The 20930-nt window shown below is 43.4% G+C and overlaps 1 protein-coding gene across 4 annotated transcripts in view; it reads right to left on the bottom strand.

Annotated features, from left to right (window-relative positions):
* The window catches only part of Ak4 (adenylate kinase 4), a 62686-nt gene extending 43337 nt beyond the window's left edge, over window positions 1-19349 (bottom strand). The window contains exons 1-2 of one of the 4 annotated variants that reach the window (XM_026411018.2): window positions 19271-19349; window positions 18467-18731 (exon numbers count right to left, since the gene is read on the bottom strand). In XM_026411018.2, coding sequence (XP_026266803.2) covers window positions 18467-18611 — 145 coding nt within the window. In that variant the 5' untranslated portion in view covers window positions 18612-18731; window positions 19271-19349. Of the gene's footprint in view, window positions 1-18466; window positions 18732-19088; window positions 19140-19270 lie in introns of those variants that run through there. The other 3 variants (XM_026411016.2, XM_026411019.2, XM_026411020.2) reach the window with 3 other exon arrangements.
* Window positions 19350-20930: the final 1581 nt, after the last annotated feature.

Genomic DNA, 20930 nt, shown 5'->3' with positions numbered 1-20930 from the left:
TCCCAGCCCTCTGTCTCTGTGGTAGCTGTGATGACAAACTTCCAACCCAGAGTCTATATTCTTTCAACACATGCCCTAGAGCAACTGACTTCTCTGGCCCCGCCTCCAAGGCCTTCCCTAACTTCCTCAAGCCATTAGTCTCTTCCACTACTTCCCATGCTGGAATTCTTCCTCCATTCTTCAACTGTGTACTCTTCTTTTCTAAACTGAAAACACCTGAAGGGCAGGATTTGTTCAGCTGGGTGACTTAAAGCAGCATGGGCAAAATATCCCAAACAGTTTTGAAATGGAATAAATGAATAAAGAGAAAAGAACAAAAGAGAAAAGAGTAAAATATATGAAGCAGGAAAAAAATAATAAACCCTAACATGAAAACCTGGCCTAGCCAAAAGAAAATTAAATTCTATAATGGTCTTTTCTTTCTTAGACTCAGGGAAAAAATAAACTATCTACAATTTTAATCAGGTTTAAAAAAAAAGAAAATTTTGCTTTGTTCTGGGCAGGGAAAGCAATTCAATGAGTTTTTTTTTTTTTTTTTTTTTGGATTGGCAAAAATAGGATTAGGACTGAGCCTGGTGGCACTATCCTATAATCCCAGTGGTAGCTGGGGCAGGAAGAGCACAAGTTCAAGGTCAGCTTCAGCAATATAGTAAGACCCTAAGCAATTTAGCCAGATCCTGCCTCAAAATAAAAAATAAAAAGGGTTGGGGATATAGCTCAGTAGGGAGAGTGCTTGCCTCGCATGCACAAGGCCCTGGGTTCAATCTCCAGCACCACAAAAACAAAACCAAAATAAAGGGCTGGGAATGTGGCTCAGTGGTTAAGTGTTCCTGGGTTCAGTCTTTGGTACAAAAAAAAAAATAGAATTAGGGTTTATTGGCGGGGAGAGAGGGTTCATAATGAAAAGAGAAACTGGGTAAGAAAATAGCAGATACTGGAAGATTTAAAGATGGAGACAGTCCCCAGAGGGGCAATCAGGAAGGCAACAGGCTGAGGTGGAAGCTGGGGGAATAAGGGTAGTGTCTAACACAGGAGGAAGCCATGCAGAAAAGGGAAACCTTGCATTACAAGCAATGATTAAAAAGCAGAAGGGAATTCCAGACACCATTCACACTGCAGGTGGTGGCATGGACAGCTTTGTATCCCCAGCTTCAGGGTTCAGAGAGTACTGGTGGACTTGGGGAGAGCTAATACCCCGTTTATGTCCCATTGTCCTACATAATGGATACCAACAGAATTGTCCAATTTAAGTTTTTATAGGTGTCTTGTATGTATAAGATGACGTGACACAATGGATTACGTAAAAAAGATATTTGTGATAAGGAAGCATGGCAGACTTCACAGGGTCACCAACCACCCTCACTGTGAAGACACATCTATTCCCACACGGCACTGTGACTATATAACGCAACACATCATGACGTGTATTATGATGACTCAACACACTTGACCAGGATTGTGGTTTGAAAGGCTCTCGAAAACTCTGTCCAAGCTGGCTCAGGAGCAGAACTAGAGAGGAAGGAAAAAGACAGCACTGGATTTCATCCTGCAACTCTGGAAGTCTTGCTTCACTTCTAATGTAAAGATGAGCTGGAACACTGCCCAATAGGAAACATTAAACCCTACCAGACAGTTCGCTGGGTAGGAAAATCTATTCCCAGTTATTTCAATTCTGATGGATTTTTATATATCTGAGGGTGCTTTCCTAATAAAACAAACTGCCTACAAAGTACCAGCCACTTGATTGCAAGTATTAATCGTATTCCATAGCCAGGCCTCCTCTGCTGCTTCTTCTGATCCATGTTGCTATTCCACACAGCACAGATGAAACTGAATGCTCCACCAGCTATAGCAATTTTAGAGTAACTTCAAAATGTTCACACTTTCTTCACCTGCCAAATGGAAGGAGGAAAGCAAAGCAGGTGTGTAGCTAGCAGTGGCCACAGCTGCTCTCTGTGAGGTGAATTAGGAAGGTGACATTGTCTCTCTCTCTCTCTCTCTCTCTCTCTCTCTCTCTCTCTCTCTCTCTCTCTCTCGGTACCAGGGATTGAACCCAGGGGTGCTTAAACAACTGAGCCACATCCCCGACCCTTTTTAAAAAATTTTTATTTTGAGACAGGGTCTTGCTAAGTTATGTAGAGCCTAGCTAAGTTCCTGAGACTAGCTTTGATTTCAGAAGCCTCCTACTTCAGCCTCCAGAGCCACTAGCATTATAGGCATGTGCCACCCCACCCAGAGAGGTGACATTCTCTTGATATCCCTTCCATGTTTATTAAAAACAAAAAGAAACCTGGAGTCTCTAAAGATCATGCGTCCACTACAGTAGGACCACCGCACCATAACAAGACAGCAATGACTGACCGAAGCCAAAAAAGCAGTTATGTTTTAAATTCATTCCACTTCAAGTATATAATTAGATTCCATTACTTTGCAACTTAAAAACAAAATGTCAGAATCTTCAGGTAAATTTAAACAATCAAATCAGATGGTTACTTCTATGGGAACCATTAGTCTATTCAGCCCTATGTATTTTAAAAGCAGAGCAATATTCAATTTATATATTTTTTCCCAGTATTGGGGATTGAACCCTTTTTTTGTTTTTGTCTTGTTTTGTTTTGGATACTAGGGATGTTTTACCACTGAGCTACATCCCCCTTTATTTCTTATTTTGTGACAAGATCTCAATAAGCTGCTTACGGCCTCACCAAGATGTTAAGGCTGGCCTCCAAATTTATAATACTCCTGTCTCAGTCTCCCAAATTGCTGGGATTACAGGGGTGTACTACTGCACCCGGCTCTGCATCTTTTAACCTTTCAATGGCTACTAAATATGAAAGAAACTTAAGATGTAACTAAAAGCAAACAGCAGAACCAGAATTACAGAAAGATTCTACCATCATAATTTAACTTCTAGAAACACCACTGCCAGCCCCAGTGAGTTCCTGGCTCCTGTCACTTAGAACACTTCGTGCCACCAGCAGCAGTTCCAGCTGGGGCTCGCCACCATCTCTGGCTTGTCTTTCACAATCCCAGCTACCCAAGAAGAGCGCTGTTTGGTGCTGCTGGGTTTGGCTCTGCTGCTCTACCCAGCTAGTGCACATATTTTTTATTTTCTGGAGTTTGTGCTCCTGCAGTGTTTGAAATATGACATTGAAAACACCTCTAGTAGAAAACAAGGAAGAATACACCCTCCAATATCCTAAAACTGATCCTGGATAATGAAATATGGATCTGTTTTCTGAGACAATCTAACAGAAATATGTATCTGGGGTTGGTGGGCAGGAGATCTTAGGAGGCTATCAAAATTCATTTCCTCCAAAAACACAAATATAAATTGATTACTCACAACAAACACTAACAGAGTAACCTTCGGACTAGCGGGGCTAACATGAAGATACAGGGTAGAATGACTTACAAAAACAAACAAAACACTAATTAAAATAGATTTTATTGCTTTTTTTCTAGTTGCCCAGGCTGGCCTTGAGCTCCTGGGCTCAAATGATCCTCCTGCCTCAGTCTCCAGAGTACCTGGGACCATAGGTGTGCCCACCACATCTGTCTAGAACAGTATTTTTAAATTAAAAAAAGAAAAAACGGGTCGGGGCTGTAGCTCAGTGGCAGAATGCTTGTCTAGCATGTGTGAGGCACTGGGTTCGATCTTTAGCACTGCGTACAAAAATAAGCACATAAAATAAAGGCATGTTGTCCATCTATGACAACAAAAAAGGAGGAGGAGAGGAGGAGGAGGAAGGAAAAAAATTCTACTAGGAAAATTTCAGATTCAAACAGGATCCCAACCACACATTTGCCCAACTCAATCTCTCACCTCACTCTAATCTCAATTCTGTTGGATCTGGTCTTTATTTATCTTTACAGTACTGGGGAATTGAACCCAGGAGTGCTTTACCACTGACCTATATCTCCAGCCCTTTTTGAGACAGGGTCTCAGTAAATTGCAGAGGCTGGCCTTGAACTTGTAATCCTCCTGCTTCAGCCTCTCAAGTAGCTGGAGTAAAAGGCATGCACAGGATACCTGGCTGGATCTTATCTTTTAAAGTTTTGGCATTCTGAGCCTGGTGCAGTGACACACACCCATAGTCCCAGCAACTGCAGTCTGAGGAGGCAGGATTGCTTAAGTCTGGAAGTTTCAGGCTGCCTAGTGTGCTAATGCCAATCTGGTGTCTATGTGTTCAGTTGTGGGATCACACCTATGACTAATATCACACTCCAGTCTGGGAAAGATAGCAGACCCGGGGATAGGAGTATAGCTCAGTAGAGTGCTTGCCTCATATGCACAAGGTCCTGGGTTCAATTCCCAGCACCACCAAAAAACAGAATGGAAAGATATCAGACCCATCTCTTAAAATAAAAAAATCAGACATGATGGCACACACCTGTAATTCCAGTACTTGAGAGGCTTAGGCAGGAGGAGAGCAAGTTCCAGGCCAAGCAGGGAAACTTAGCGAGACCCAGTCTCAAAATAAAGGCTGGGAATGTAGCTCCCCTGGGTTCAATCCCCAGTATGAGAAAAACAAAATTTATTAATTTCTGGCATTTTGTTGCATTAAACTACTATTTATCTTGATTGCTGAGATTTTTGTGTCCCCTTAGATCTGTCACTGGGGGACAGTGCCTCACTTGCCTCACTCTAGTCTCAAACATGCCAAAAATACTCTATCTTGTTTAACACTCACCAGGAAAACCTATGAGGTATCTCTGCCATAACCATCATTTAAGTGAGGAAACACAAAATGGTTGGCTGCCTTGCCCAAGGTCATGGAGACAGGGCGGACACTTTCAGATTCCAAATTGAGCCACCTGGCTCCAGAGTCTACATTCTGAAAACCACACTAAGCTGGGAGCTTTGCATCATTTGCATCAGGGAGACACTGAACATAAATCAATATAGTTTGAGATTTAGAAAACAACTATGTGGGAAACAACCCAAATAAACTATAATTGAAGACAATTTGGACAAATGTAGTATTGAATTGTTTATTGCTGATCAACCTCCTACAATATTTAGGCTAAGTGATAATTCCTCCATCCTCCCAGCAGTTCCCGCCATCAATTCCACATGCCATCCTAAGCCTCAGCATGGCCAAGGGAAAGGGTTTCTGGCTCCTGACTCAAAGGATAGAACTACAGGTTCTAGTAGCCCAGAGTTGACACTATCTATACTTAGGTTTTCAGGTGACCCCAGCATGTACTCTTAGGTATCATAGGCTTTTATAAGACTGAGTTAATGTGCACTACAGGACAACATTCAGAAATACTACCCAAATAATGTAGTGATTTAGAAGAAGTAGAAAATGGAGAGCAAATTTACAACATGTACAGCGAGCCAGTTTTGGGGGGCCATCCTGGCAGGGTCATGGTGAATAGTTCTGAAAAAGAATATAGAAATGTGACCATGGGACCAAGAGTGCATGGAACTAAGGCTGCTTTCTGTGGTGGGGGGAAAAAGGCACCTTAAATTGGCAACGTGGTGCCTTGAAACTATTTTCAATTATCTAAAGAGCTAATGGATTTAATTTATGTGATTTATCTGAAGTTGGACAAATGGATGGCAGTTTATTGATGACAGTCAAAAAAAAAAGCCTTCTAACAATTAGACCTGTCCACCAATGAGAGAGCCTGCTTACACAGGCAGTGAGTTTGTTAACTGTCAGCTGCCATAGAAGAGATCCAGCATACTTGGACAGAATGACTTGAGATCCCTTTCAATTCTGAGACTTTAAAAAATGGAAGAATTAAAAAACACATTGTTATGCACAGTGTTTAGTCCCTAAGAACTTTGAGAAACCAAAACAAATTCTTTTTTTTTTTTTAAGGAGAGTGAGAGAGGGGGGAGAGAGAGAGAGAGAGAATTTTTTTTTTATTTTTTTGTTCTCGGCGGACACAACATCTTTGTTGGTATGTGGTGCTGAGGATCGAACCCGGGCCGCACGCATGCCAGGCGAGCGCGCTACCGCTTGAGCCACATCCCCAGCCCCAAAACAAATTCTTGAGTTCAGTGGAAACTGAGATCTTGCACCTGATCCAAGCTAGAGTTTGTGTGTTGGGGGGTGGGTAGAATTGGGGAGATTACAGGGGATTGAACCCACAAATGCTCTACTATGGAGCTAGATGTATCCCCAGCCTTTTGGGGGCCTGAACTTGTGATCCTCCTGTCTCAGCTTCCTGAGTAACTGGGATTACAGGCATATGCCAACCATTGACAGCTAAGACTTATTTTCAAAACTAAGTCACTGCCATTAGTGTTAAATCAAAAATTAATTCATCTTTTGAAAAAAAAACTAAATTATGTCCTGAGATGGAACTTATAGTTGTCATTTTAAAAAACTGAGAAATTATACTCATATATGCAATCAATATTTTATAGCTGTCGTGCAAAGAACATTGGCTATTCCCATGAAGATCTCTCACCTAAACTGGGCACGGTGGCACACGCCTGTAATCCCGGCGGCCCCACAATCTGAGGCAGGTGGATTGTAAATTCAAAACCAGCCTAAGCAACTCAATGAGACCCTGTCTCTAAATAAAATAAAAAATAGGGCTGGCAGGGCTGGTGTTGTGGCTCAGAGGTAGAGCACTCACCTAGCATGTGTGAGTGCACTGGGTTTGATCCTCAGCACCACATAAAAATTTAAATAAAGATGTTGTGTCTACCAATGACTAAATAATAAATATTTTTTAAAGAAAGAATAGGGCTGGGGATGTGGCTTAGTGGCCAAGTGCCCCTGAGAGTTCAATCCCTGGTACCCACTCCCCCCCAAAAAAAGAGAGAGAGAGATCTTTCACCTAAAAACCATTCAGCCAGGCACTGTGGCACATGCCTATAATCCCAGTGACTCTGGAGGCTGAGGCAAGAGGATCATAAATTGGAGGCCAATCTCAGCAATTTAGCAAGGCCCTAAGCAACTTGGGCCCTGTCTCAAAATAAAAAATAAAAAAGGGCTGATAAAATAAAAAAAGAATTGTAACTCAACGGTAAAGTGCCCCTGCATTCAATTCCCAGTGTCCCCCCACTCCCTCAGAAGGAGGGGGGAAAAAGTATTACATTAGTGACAAAAAAAAAGAAAGCAAGAGGGACTGGAGTTGTGGCTCAGTGGCAGAGCACTTGCCTTAAATAAAATAAAGGTCCATCAACAACTAAAAAATTATTATAAAAATAAAGAAGAAATAAAGAAAGAAGCTGTTTAAGTAATTCCTCTTACTGTTCACAATTTTTTTTTCAATCTCTAGCAACCATCACATCTGGCTTATATAAAGAAGTGAATGTATATTTTGCCTTATAAATTTCTTAAAGGTGGAGACCATTTCTTATTCCTGTGAACAAAATGCTGTTAGAATACACTGATCTTACAAATGCTCAATGAAGTTTAAAGTCTATCCCTGACTGCTGATAGTATGATAGCCTCTTAATTGTTGTTCCTAGTTTCATTCTGGAAACTTCCAATTCAATTTCCAATAATCTAAATGATATTCAAAATGTGAATCAGATAGATGTTAATCCAGTATTTTAAACAATGGCTTCATCTGAGTTCAGGAAACAGTTCTCAGTACAACACCAAAAGCAGACACAGCAAAAGAAACACTGGCTTACCTGATTTCATCAAAATCAAAAACTTGTGCTTCCCAGGGTACCACCAAGAAAATGAAAAAACAATCCACAGAATGAAAAAAAAAAAAGTTTTTAAATGATATACCTTCCAAGGGACCTATATCCAAAATATATAAAGAACTCAATAATAAAAAGGCAAACCAGCCTTTTTATTATTAAAATAGACAAAGAATTTGAATAGACATTTATCCAAAAATACACAAATGGAGAAAAATAGGTTCAACACCATTAGTCCTTAAGGAAATGTAAATCAAAACCAGTGAAATATCACTTTATACTGACTAGGAGCCCAAACCAAAATGACAGACAAAAACAAATGGGTTGGGCACTGTGGTACATGCCTGTAATCCCAGACTCAGGAGGCTGAGGCAGGAGGATCGCAAATTCAAGGACAGCCTCAGCAGCTTAGCAAGACCCTGTCTAAAAATAAAAATTAACAAAAAAAATTCTTTTGAAAGGACTGAGTATCATTCAGTTGTAGAGCACTTGCCTAGTAAATACAAAGCCCTAGATTCAGTCCACAGTACCATTAAAAAAAAAATGTTTGCTATGATCTGAAATAGAACCAGCAATTACTGCTGGTAAGATGTAAAATGGCACAGCTGCTTTGGCAAAGTTCGTTAGTTCTTCCAAGTGTTAAACAGAGCTACCAAGTGATCCAGTAGTTCAGCTCACAGGTGTATACCCAGGAGAAATAAACATATATCCATACAAAAACTAGTATATGAGTGTCCCTAGCAGGGAACAATCCAACTGTCCAACATCCAATGATCAGATAAACAAACATGGTATATCCAGGTAACTGAATGTTATTTGACAATGAGAAGGATTAAGGTATGTGCCTATAATCCCAGCAATTTAGGAAACTGAGGTGGGAGGATTAAAAATTCATAGCCAGCCTGGACAATAAGACACAAAAAGTTACATATTGCATAATTCCATTTATATATGAAATATCTAGAATAAACAAATCCATACAAACAGAACTTAGCAATCACCATTCAGAGACTGGAAAGGCAAACGGAGAGTGACTGTTAAAAGAGACACAGGATTCCTTTCAGGGTTAATGAAAATGTTCTGAAATTAGATAATGGTGAAAGTTTTACAATAGTAAAATACTAAATACCATTGATCTGTGCATTTTTTTTCTTTTCTTTCTTTCTTTTTTTTTTTTTTTTTGTGGCGCTGAAATCAAACCCAGGGCCTTGTGCATGCAAGGCAAGCATTCTATCAGCTGAGCTATATATATCCCTGGCCCACTGATCTGTGTATTTTTAAAGAATAAAATTTTACTGTGTACAAATTATATCTCAGTAAAGCTGCTGTATGTTTTTTTAAAATAGTCCCCACTAAAAGACCCAGTGGATTTCCATCCAGTTTTAATGAAGCCCAAACTCCTGGCCATGCCTCAAAAGGCTCTTTTTTTTTTTTTCTTTTTAGTACCAGGGATTGAACTCAGGGGCAGGGGCACTTAACCACTAAGCCACATCCCCAGCCCTTTTTATATTTTATTGTATTTAGAGACAGGGTCTCACTGAGTTGCTTAGGGCCTCACTAAATTGCTGAGGCTGGCTTATGAACTTGTGATCCTCCTGCATCAGTCTCCAGAGCCACTGGGACTATAGGCGAGCCACTGGCAGTGTGCCACCACTGTTCCTGGCTCTTACCATCAGTTCCTCATGCACAGCACTCCAAAGGGGTTTATGGACCTCCTCTCCTCATTTCTGCACTTAAAGTTCACAGTGACTCATGCCTGTAATCCCAGCCACTCAGGAGGCTGAGACAGGAGGATCACAAATTTGAGGCCAAACTCATTAACTAAGCCAGACCTAGTCTCAAAACATAAAGGGCTGAAAGTATAGCTCAGCAGCAGAGCACTTGCCTAGCATGTGCAAGGTCTGGGTTCAATCCCCAGTATAGGAAGGAAAGGTTAGTTCAGCACTACATGAGGTCTTTCTACATGTTATTCCTTCTGCCCCCAAATGTTCACACATCTGGTTCCTACCCTCATTCAGAAATCAGCTTAAACATCACCTCCTCAGAGAGATCTACCTTCATAATCTAACTTGTCTTCCCTTGGGCTGGGGATATGGTTCAGTGGGTAAGAAACTCTGGGTTCATTCCAGGAACAACAACAACAAAAAAGAAAACAACCTTTAACTGCAACAGTTTTGGAAAAGCTCCGTGGAAGTGAGGAGACTGAAAACAGACTCTAAGACTCCCAGAAGTATGAGAAGCATTCCAAGCCAAAGGTACCTCAAAACTGCGTCTGCCGATGTAAACATACATCCCCATGGGAACATAATGAAACCTAGAATTTGCACCCTGGGTTGTAAGTGCCTCAAGGGCAGAGAGCAAGTTTTGCTTTTGCATGCCTCTCTGAACCTAATGCAGGCACAGAAACATCTGTCAAATGACTAATGAAGTAACACTAAGCTCAGGCACTATTCCAGAACTCATGCCATCATCATGAGAAGTAACTTCTTTTACCTCCTTACAACCACAGATGGTTTCTATTTTAGAACAGTTTAGGTCCTTTTTTTTGGGGGGTGGGGGGCCTGGGGGTGTCAGTGCTTCCTTTTTAATAGATTTTTTTAAAAAAATGTTTTTGGGACAAAAAAAAACTCACACTCCACTAGCCTACCCTTAAAAAGCCTTCTGAACCTCAGCTTGCAGTACTGATTTGCAATGATCCTCTTCCCGCCATGTTGCAATCTGAATTTTGTACCCTACAATGCAAAGGTTGGAACTTTACTGCCAAGGTGGGTGAAGAGGGGAGGGGTCATGAGGTCTCCTCTCCCATGAATTAGATTAAGGCCCTTATAAAAAAAAAAAGTTTTAGCCAGGCATCATGGCACACACCTGTAATCCCAGCACTCAGGAGGCAAATTAAAAAGCAGCAACTTAGTAAGGCCCTAAGCAATTTAGGGAGGCCCTGTCTCAAAAAATAAATAAATAAATAAATGAAAATAAGGGATATGGCTTAGTAGTTAAGTATCCCTGGGTTTAGTCCCTGGTACCAAAAAAAAAAAAAAAAAAAAAAAAAAGTTTAAAGCCAGGGCATGAAGTCTTATGCCTGTAATCCCAGCTACTTGGTGGCTGAGGCACACAGAACACAAGTTCAAGGGAAGCTTGGACACTTAGAGCTATCCTGTCTCAAAAAAAAAAAAAAAAAAATAGATGTGCTGGGGATATGGCTCAGTGGTAAAGTACCCCTGGGTCTAATCTCTGGTACTGAAAAATAAAATAAGTAACTAGTTGACAAATGGCAAGTTATCCACCCTCCAAGTGCATTTATTTTAATATTATATAACAACTTCTGGATAGATTTGCATGTAGGTTAGAGATAGCAGGCACACATTAGCTAGTCCAGAGCCTGCCAAATGCTTTATCCACGACAAGTTGTTAATTATGACCAAGCTGCAAGAATTACTAAGTGCCTGGGTCACACGTTAATGTTACCAAAAAGAAAGTGCTGAGGACTACAAAATAGTTGATTTCTAGCTTCTTCAGAATGATGAGCAAGAGTAACTTCGCATCGTTTCAATATCCCTCTGGCTAAGTAAGGAATGCCTGCTGCCAAACATGTTTATTACAAGAACTATCAGGGCTTGGAGGTCGAAGTGTTAAAATAAAACATCAACCATCTACACTGGACTCGGTGAAGGGGTACAAATGGGACATTTTGTACTGTCTTAAAGGCCAACCTGAGAATTATACGTCAAGAGCAGCGAGTGGAAAGCACAGGGTAATCCTTAAAAACCTCTACTAATTACTTAACCCTTTAAAAAATGTTTAATTTGGCCAGACATTGTGGTGCATGCCTGTAGTCCCACCAGCTCAGGAGGCTGAGGCAGGAGGATCACAAATTTGAAGCCAGAGACTTAGTGAGGCCCGTCTCAAAATAAAAAATAAAAAGGGTTAGGAATGTGGTTCAGTGGTAAAGTGCCCCTGGATTAAATCTCCAGTGCCAAAAATATATATTTTTAGTTGGGCTGGGGATGCAGCTCAGTAATAGAGCACTTACCTAAGCATGTCCAATTTCAAAGCACAGTACCTGGATTCAATCCATAGTATCACCCACCCAAAAAAAAAGTTTGCCAAGGGAAATACATGGTTAAGATAAGACTCAATGTGAGGGGCTGGGGATGTGGCTCAAGCAGTAGCGCGCTCGCCTGGCATGCGTGCGGCCCGGGTTCGATCCTCAGCACCACATACAAACAAATGTTGTGTCCCCCGAAAACTAAAAAATAAATATTAAAATTCTCTCTCTCTCTCTCTCTCTCTCTCTCTCTTTAAAAAAAATATTCTCTCTCTCTCACTCTCTCTTTAAAAAAAAAAAAAAGAAGACTCAATGTGAAAGCACACTGTCTAAAACTTTACAAGAAAAACAATTTCCAGTTCATAAACCCTCTCATAGCAAAGACAAATATATACAGATATACTAATATACAGATAAACATAATGCCATTTACTTGCTAGATTTTGAAAAGAATAGATCATTCAATATGCCCTTCATGATGGATGGATTTATAACTAATAATCTGAAGCAAAATGTAAGTTTCATGAATGACTATTTACCATATTGAGTTCCAGGAAGTTTGGAGCAGAAATTAAAAAACCTTCAAAGACTACAATAATATATTTATATGTACCTTAAAAGAAAGCACAAACAATGGGAGCTGACAAGGTGACAGGTTGTTACAGGTGTAACAACTCTTTCCTTGGGCTAGGGGAGGGCTAGGGTGTGTAGCTCAATGTACATAGAACTTTACAAGGCCCTGGATTCAAACAACACCATACAGAAAAAAACATAATAATACTCAAATGAGGTAATTCTTTCCTTTGAGAGTATAATTAGGATAAATGAAGACTAAAATGGGACTAAAACCAGGGATGCTTAACTACTAAGCCATATCCCTTATTTTCATTTATTTATTTATTTATTTTTTGAGACAGGGCCTCCCTAAATTGCTTAGGGCCTTACTAAGTTGCTGCTTTTTAATTTGCCTCCTGAGTGCTGGGATTACAGGTGTGTGCCATGATGCCTGGCTAAAACTTTTTTTTTTTATAAGGGCCTTAATCTAATTCATGGGAGAGGAGACCTCATGACCAGTTATCCCCACCCACCCACCCTGGCCAAAAAAAAAAAAAAAACATTTTTTTCTTTCTTTCTTTTTAAAGCCCCAAAGTACATGAATATAGTAGCACCAATAAGCTGCCAAGAAGTTGTCTGAAGGGCTGAGGATAGAATTCCAGGGTAGAGTGTGCTTCCTTAGCAGGTGCAAGGCCCTGGGTTCAATGCTCACCAGAAAATATGAATTTGACTGGATTATCTTTAAGTTAAACTTAAAACTCTGTTACTCCCCTGTGGTTCAAAATTTTCAGAACAGTAGTTAGAAATATTCCAAAGTATATGTATCTAGTGATTTATATAAAATAACATTCATAAGAGCATTCTTTTTTTTAATTTATTTTTTAGTTCTCGGTGGACACAACATCTTTGTTGGTATGTGGTGCTGAGGATGGAACCCAGGCCAGGCGAGCGCGCTACCGCTTGAGCCACATCCCCAGCCCATAAGAGCATTCTTAAAAGCAAATAATGCAAACACTGCACACAAAATTGATTAGACACCCATCTAAGGTACATTTACCCAGGCAGATATTCAGGGCAATATCCTGGGAACTCCCTCTAGACTTTCTCCCCATTACCTCTCACAGCCAACTTACTGGGACCAGTGGGCTCTGCCTTTAAAAGGATCTCCCTCTGTTTCTCTCAGACTTTGCCACTCTTCCTATTTACACGGGGCTCCCTGTTACCACTCTTGCTCACCTGGAGTCACTTCTCTACACAGCATGAAAACAAAGTCAGCTTTGAGAAGGTAAATTTACTTGGATCACTGTCTGACTTTAAACCTTTCAATGGCTTTTCACTGCCCTTAGAATAAAATTCAGCCCTCACCAGAATCCTCAAGGCTCTCCCTGATCTCACACTGATCTGACTCACTTCTGTATCCCTTCTGCGAATTAAGACTTCTTTCTCTCTTAAACAAACTGCATGTTCTCACCTAAGGGCTTTTGCATTTGTTGTTCTTTTTCTCTGGAACATTCTGCTCCTAGATTGTCCCATGGTATGGTATGAAGGGAGATATTCATCCCCTGGAGAGGCCTTCCCCAATCACACAACCCAAGACAGCCACCCTAACCCTAGTCACTAATTATTACCATTCCATTTCCTTCATAACACACACCTCACCTCTCATACGACTCTATTTATTCAACAGGTACCTATCTTCTACTTGCTCAATCCCCTTATGGATTCTCACCTCTTAGGAACAATGGGATATGTAAATAGGTAATATCTGAATGAAAGAAATATTACCTAGATATAAAAAAAGTCTTTGGACTCGGGAGGATGAGGCAAGAGAATCACCAATTTCAAAGCCAGCCTATACAATTTAGCCAGACCCTGTCTCCAAAAATAAAAAGGGCTGAGGTGTGTTGGCGGGGTGGGTGGTTCAGAGGTAAAACAATCCTGGGCCTCAATCCCCAATACTATACCACAAGAAAAGAAAACTAAAGCCTAACTGAGTGGAGCAAGCCTGTAATCCCAGTGACTTGGGAGGCTGAGGCAGGAGGATCACAAATTCAAAGCCAGCCTCAGCAACTGAGCAACCAAAGCAACATAGTTAGACCCTATCTCAAAATAAAAAAAAAGGGCTGGGACATGGCACTTGGGTTCAATCCTGTTACCAAAGAAAGAAAGAAAACAAAACTTAAAAAGAGAGCAAGAAAGAAAAGGCTGCTTTAAACAAAATGATAATTCTGGAAGAACACAAAGATTCAGATGTGCAAGAGGCTAAGGCAGACTTACTATTGAAGTCAGAAATAGTGCTCTCCAAATTCTTGTGAAAATCGTCAAAGAAACTAAAAATAAAAAGCTGAAGTAGAGTGAGCCTGTGGACTAGAGAGATGCTTTAAAACTGGTCAGATGCTTGCTGGACCTGGGCTTTGTTCAGATCTTGCCAAACTAGAAGGAAAAATGGAATATAGATAGTGTGCTCCAGAGATCCTGTAATGAGCCAAGACCCTGTAGGATCTTGGCTAAAAAGGTTAATCATTTCAAGTTAATTTAGATGCACTGTTGAATTCTGACTCTCAAGTCTAATACAACCTTTCTATTCTCCAATCCTCAGAAATTTTCACTCTTACATAACACATTTACACTTAATGAGTACCCAAAAACCCTAAGCCCTTTGAACGAGGTCATCTTTTCAGAGAGACTCAGCCCATAGTCTAATTGGACATGCTAGTCCCATCTGCAAAACTCCAGTATAAGCTGCAGTTAATATTAATTAAGGGCAGAAACAGGTTTGAATATCCTTTCAATCAAGTCCAACATGCTCCCAAATGGAAACCTGCCAGCTTCCCTGCACTTGAGATAGCAGATCGAGTATAGAACAATGGGACTTTTTTTAATACCACTATTTGTCCAATACTTGAAAAAGGATTTTCATATCCTTCAGATATGACCCAGCAAAAGAAGTTATCATTAAAGGTTAGAATTTTTAATGGTAGTCATTTTATAGAGTTCCAGCTCTGTGTGTCCATGTACTCATTACACCTACCTGTATGCACACACAAACACACAAGGAAAGAAAAAAGTAACATTCTTCGTGATCGAGTAAGATCCAGTCCCTGGCAATCTAAGGTAACTCTCCTTTCTATTTACTCACAGTGTGCTAAAGAAAATTCAAGCAAGCCAAAGATTGGGGGTGGGCCTCCAAAAAAGGTATTTGATAAGCCTCAGCCTGCACTGCTCCAGGCAGCCTTGGAAAGAACAGTTATCAGGAAGCTAATCTCAGATCCATCCAAATACAAATTTTTCCCATAGATCAGAGATAATTAAACAGAATAGACTCTTGCTATTTGACTTCTGGGGAAGATGTACACAGTAAATGTCCCATGCCTTCAACACAGACTTACTGAACCCTTTGTAGTACATTGGGTAATGTGACAGACTCCAGTTTCAGAGTGTTTACTGGAATCTGGTATAGGTGGAAGGGGCAACAAGGAGCACAACAAGATTATCTTGATTTGGGCTGGAAGTATAGCTCAGTAGTAGAGAGCTTGCCTAGTATGCAAAAGGTCTTGGGTTAGATTGCCAGCATTGCAAAAGAAAACAATGCTATTGCCCCTAGCACCTTGAACACTGACACATTCCAGGCACTAAGTAAATATCTACTGGATGAATTAGGCATTTATTATGTTGCTATAACTATATGCAACAGCAGCAACAAAATCAACAGGTTATGCATGTACAAGAGGAAAAGTGGATTCTGCCAGGGCAGGTAAGGGAAGGCTTACTTCCCAGAAGCAATGTCAGAGTGGCCCTTTCCTGAAGAGCAGCCTTTCATCAGGGAGTGGCTGAAGGAGAAAGCCATGCAGCCTGGAGTGTGCCTGAATCCAGGCTACAGCAGATGGCCTGAGCTACTTTCCAATTCAAATTCCAACAAAGGTTCTATTTCCTGGGGTTTTGTTGTGTGTTTCATCATCTCCTTCAAACCTTCAACTACAAAAGCATACGTATACACTGCTGTTGTGCTTCTCTATCAGGAAATTAGCTAAAAAGCAAACAGCAGGTAACAGATATAAAAATAAATACCCGTAGAATGCTTTTTTATTTACCAGGTAGTGGGTCTCTAGGATTCTTGGCCATCCACCCACCTCAGCCTCAAGCTCTGCAACTATAGGTATATGCCACTATACCCAGCCTCACTTAAACTTTCTGAGTGTGAAAAAAATCATCAAGGCCCCAAGTCCATAACAAATTGCTGGCCTCTTCTTTCTCTCCTGATAGATTTTTTATTGTTTCATGCAAAAAAAAAAAAAAAAAACTGATACCCAAAAAAAGAAAATTTCAACTTTTCAAAGTCACTTCTTACTCCAAGGGAAAACAGGAGGGGGTGGAAGAATGAAGATACCTGAAAGAATAAAATTCAGGAGAGGAAAGTTAAAATGGTATACAAAGGGAGGGAAGGGTGAATAGCAAGTGGAAAGTTTTCAAAACCCTGCAGAAAGAAGCCATTTCCCATCAAATGATCTTTTAAAAAGAAAGGCTAGGAGCCCAGCCCCAGGAGGTACAGTGAGAAGACCTTCATGCCAGAAGGAAATAAGTCACCAATTCAGGTATAGAGGGTGTTGTGGATGGGCTCCAGGTCACCTTGTGGTCCTGCACTCTCCTCCCCCAAGGAGAAGCCTCACAAAAAACCCTCTGACTGGGCTGGAGATGTGGCTCAGCAGTAGCACGCTCATCTGGCATGCGTGCGGCCCGGGTTCGATCCTCAGCACCACATACCAACAAAGATGTTGTGTCCGAGAACTAAAAAATAAATATTAAAAAAAATTCTCTCTCTCCCCTCTCTCACTCTCTTAAAAAAAAAAAAAAAAAAAAAAAAACCCTCTGACTACCCTCCCCCCAAACTGCATTCCAAATACAGAAAGTATAAGAAACATTTGAATGTGGTATTAAAATTAAAATAGGCCCGCTTGAGGTAACAATATCCACAGGAGAAAATTCAAAGTGTAATCTGGTAAACATAACGTTTCCATCTGAAACGTGGGGGCGAGGGGAAGAGTGTTCTTGGGAATAAAAGCTTGCTTTTACAACCTGCTTAAGAGGTAATGAATAAACTGCTTTGCAGATGTTCTCAATTCCTTGCTTTTAAGCGTTGCTCCTGTTTCCCAGCACTGTCCTCCACCCTCCTCTTCACACTAATCTCTGCTTCTGAAATGCAGATCCCTGGATAATTAGCCCGTAATGGACAATAACCACCTAGGACAAGATGAGAACTGCGGGCTAGAGTCAAGGACCCCGTCTGCAATAACACGTTTCCAGGAGAGTTGCTAATTATGAGCACCATGCATCCCAGAAGGGTTGTGTACCTGGCAGCACTTCCAGCACTACCTCTCGCCTTTTCATGCCAATTTGTTTGGAACTGGTATGAACGTGGAGTGGGAGAAGGCAAAAGGGATGAGCTGACCACTGTCGGACTACCGTAGGAGATAGGTGATCTATATCCCCAGCTTCACCACGCCAGCCGAGGGAGGCAATCGAGAAGCCATTTCCAAGAAGGCTGGATTCAAAATGTAATTTAACAAAACGAGTCTCCCTAGTCTCCTGGCGGCCAGGCCTCGGCTTGGCGGGTGGGGGGTAGGGAGTTGGTGGGGGAGAGTTTAGCTTTAGGGGAGCGAACAGATAGGCCTTTCAAAGCCACCAAGGGCTCTACCCCGAGGCCCAAGACGACGCCGAGGGGCTGAAGCGGCGCTCGGTAGAAAGCCCAGCGGTGCCTTGGGCTCCCCAGCGCGCAGCGGAGCAGGACTCCCACAGGTGGGCGGCGCTGGGCCCCGGGAGCTCAGGCTGGGGAAGGAGACGCGCGGCTCACTAGGGACCTGGGGGATGGGCCGGAGGGGACCCAGGGGCTGAGGGACCGCTTGGTCCAAGTAGGCAGCGTGAAAGCGAAGCTCAGGGTTTTCTGCTGCCTGGCTCTGGCTCCCTGAGCCCGGTAGTCACGGGCTTTTCCACCCAGGCAGGAGAAGCTGCAGGTCCCTCCTACTATCCTCCCCAGAGCCGGTGCCTCCTCCCCGGGCGCGGTTAAGCCGCGCGGCAGCGGGCAGCCGCTGCATGCTCTCCTGCACGTAGGAGCCTGCACCGCCACACGCGGGCGGGGGAAGGGCGCCGGGGACCGAGAAGACCCGGCCCCTCTCCGACAGTGTCTCTCCCCCGCCTAAACCGATCCCGCTTGGCTCACCCCCGCCCCTCCCCCCACAGCCCCTCACCCGTGTTGGCTTTGAGGTTCTCCCGCAAGAAGTGGCCACTGGAGAGATGCTGGAGGCCAAAGTTCTGGGCGATCCTCTGGCACACGGTGCCCTTGCCCGAGCCAGGCGGCCCTAGGATGACCGCGCGCAGGAGTTTGGAAGCCATGGCCTTCCCGAGGAGGCGAGCGGCCCAACTGGCAGCCCAGTCAGCAGCCCCGGGAACTTTGTTTCTTGGCCCCTGCCTCGGGCACCCTCTGCTCACGCGGGGACTCTCCTGCCGCCCCTACTGGGGAAAGGAGAGACTTTTAAGACAACCCCTCCCCTCAGCCCCGCCCTCCGCCACCTCCTCGCCCCCAGGCTGCAGTTATGGAGAACTCCAATGCCCCCGCCCAGCGTAGTCAGCCCTCGGGGGCGCGGAGGTCGGCCCCGCCAGTTCCAATCTTGATCCCTTCCGCTGTCTCACTCCCACGCCTTGTCCTAGGAGGGAGTCGTGTGGCCGGGCATCCCCAAACCAGTCTCGGACTAGCTAGGGAAACCGAGATAAGGGGGTGACTCAAAGCGCGCCCCCGCCGCCCCGACGCTCCGGGCATCCTGGGACTGAGCCCCTGCGCGATTCCCGCACGTGGGCAGCCTGTATCCGCACCTCGGCCCCTCCCGGGCGGCTGTCACATTCTCTGTAGTCACTGTGGCCGCCGCCGCTGCCCGCCGCCCGCGCGCAATTGGAGGGGCCCACCTCCGCCCGGGGTTGGCAGATGCGCTCCCCAGCCAAGGGCCAGGCGCAGAGCCGGAGCCCCGCGCCTCTCAGCCAAAAGCAAATAAACACACCTCGGCTGAAAGTAGCGCCACCGGAGACACCCAGCCCGGATCCCGATGGGCGGCGCCGCCTCCGCCTGCTCAGTCTCCGAGCCCAGGGCGGCCGCCCGGGATCGCTTCTTACGTAAGCCGGGGAGACCGGCTCAGTTCTAGCCACCGGCCGGCGCCCCCTCTATTCCCCACCCCCCGCCTCCCCAGGCCCACGTGCTCCCCAAGATCCAGTGGGGGCTGCGGGGGCGAAGGAAGGTGGAAACGACGCCAGAGAAAGAAACCCCCTTTTTTTGTATTGCCTAGGATCTATTGTGAACGAAAAGGAAAAATAACAACTTGTTGAGCGTATTCCGCTTGTCAAGTGTGAACCTATGTGATTTCATTATTCAACGACCTTTCAGGTATAGATGAGGAAAGGAGTCTTGGCGTGGTACCTTTCATTCTTTTATACATAATTCAACAGTGTTTTGGTGAGCGCCTATTATGTGCCAGACACTTTTCTGGGCGCTTGGGGCATAGCCATGAACAAGTGATCGAATCACTGCGCGCATAGCAATGATGTTCCACAAGTAGTTTCGAACCCTGTCATATTCCAAAGCCTGAGCGCCTTGGGAAAGAAGGAGGGGATGTCTTTTACTTGTGCTCAGGAACTTAGAGCAATGCCTACTGATTCCAAGGATTTCCATGTCTAAGATGTTGGCCCCACACCCACAACTCAAATGGAAGCTGTCTCTGTGCGCAGCTCTCCGCACATCCCCATCCATATTTTCTTCATTCTGTTCTTACCCACAGCCCTCCAATTTCCCACCCTAAATAGTACCATAATCCCTTAACTCTCCATCTTTCGCGCCATTCTATTTTCCATGCAGTTGTTGAAAATATTGCTTAAGTAAAAAATCAATGCTTTATTTTTCCACTGCAGAATAAAGTAAAAAAAAAAAAAAAAAATCTACAGCAAGGGATAGGCTTCTATGTCTTTGCATTCCGCCTAGACTCTTCCTTGCTCTTCCTTCCGCAGGCCTCCTGCCCTTTGGCAATCCACTGCAGAATTCTGAGAGCCAGTATCTGTAACTCAAGAGAGTGTGAGGGACACAGTAGTGACAGTATGAAGAAGAACCTTCTCTAAATTCCTGGTGGCTCTGTTTCTGTGATGGGACAAGGGGTAGAGCTTGCCTTGTATCCTACCACACAGTCCTTCTCCTCTTCCAACGCACAGAATTGGCCAAACCCCATACCCAGGACACCAACCTTTACACCAGCATTTGTACCATTGACTAAACTCCTAATATATCTCAGAGTGTGTTCTAGACCATATACTGAGCACCTTCAGCCCTTCACTGCATCAAAGAGGAGGAAGGGCTTCTGGGGGAGAAAGTGTTGCTTAAATTTTCCCTTTTCTTTCTGCTATATGTTGTATAACATGTGCAGGTAATTCTGTGCAGCGTTGTCAGATGAGAGCATGCATCAGAATCACCTGGAGGCCTTGCTAACACATTTTTGCTGCCAGAGGTGGTGACAGAAGTCGCTGTAGTTGTAGCGACTCTGGAGGCCGAAGCAGAAGGATCCCAAGTTTGAAGCCAATCTGAGCTATTTAGCAAAGACCATAAGCAACTTAGCAACAGCCTGTCTCAAAAAATTAAAAGGACTGGGGATGCAGTCAGTGGTAAAGCAGGTGCAGTGG

This window comes from Urocitellus parryii, chromosome 11, assembly GCF_045843805.1.
Source record: "Urocitellus parryii isolate mUroPar1 chromosome 11, mUroPar1.hap1, whole genome shotgun sequence".
Classification (NCBI taxonomy): domain Eukaryota; kingdom Metazoa; phylum Chordata; class Mammalia; order Rodentia; family Sciuridae; genus Urocitellus; species Urocitellus parryii.
Note: the sequence above shows the minus strand (reverse complement) of the source record. Positions and strands in the feature narration are given on the sequence as shown.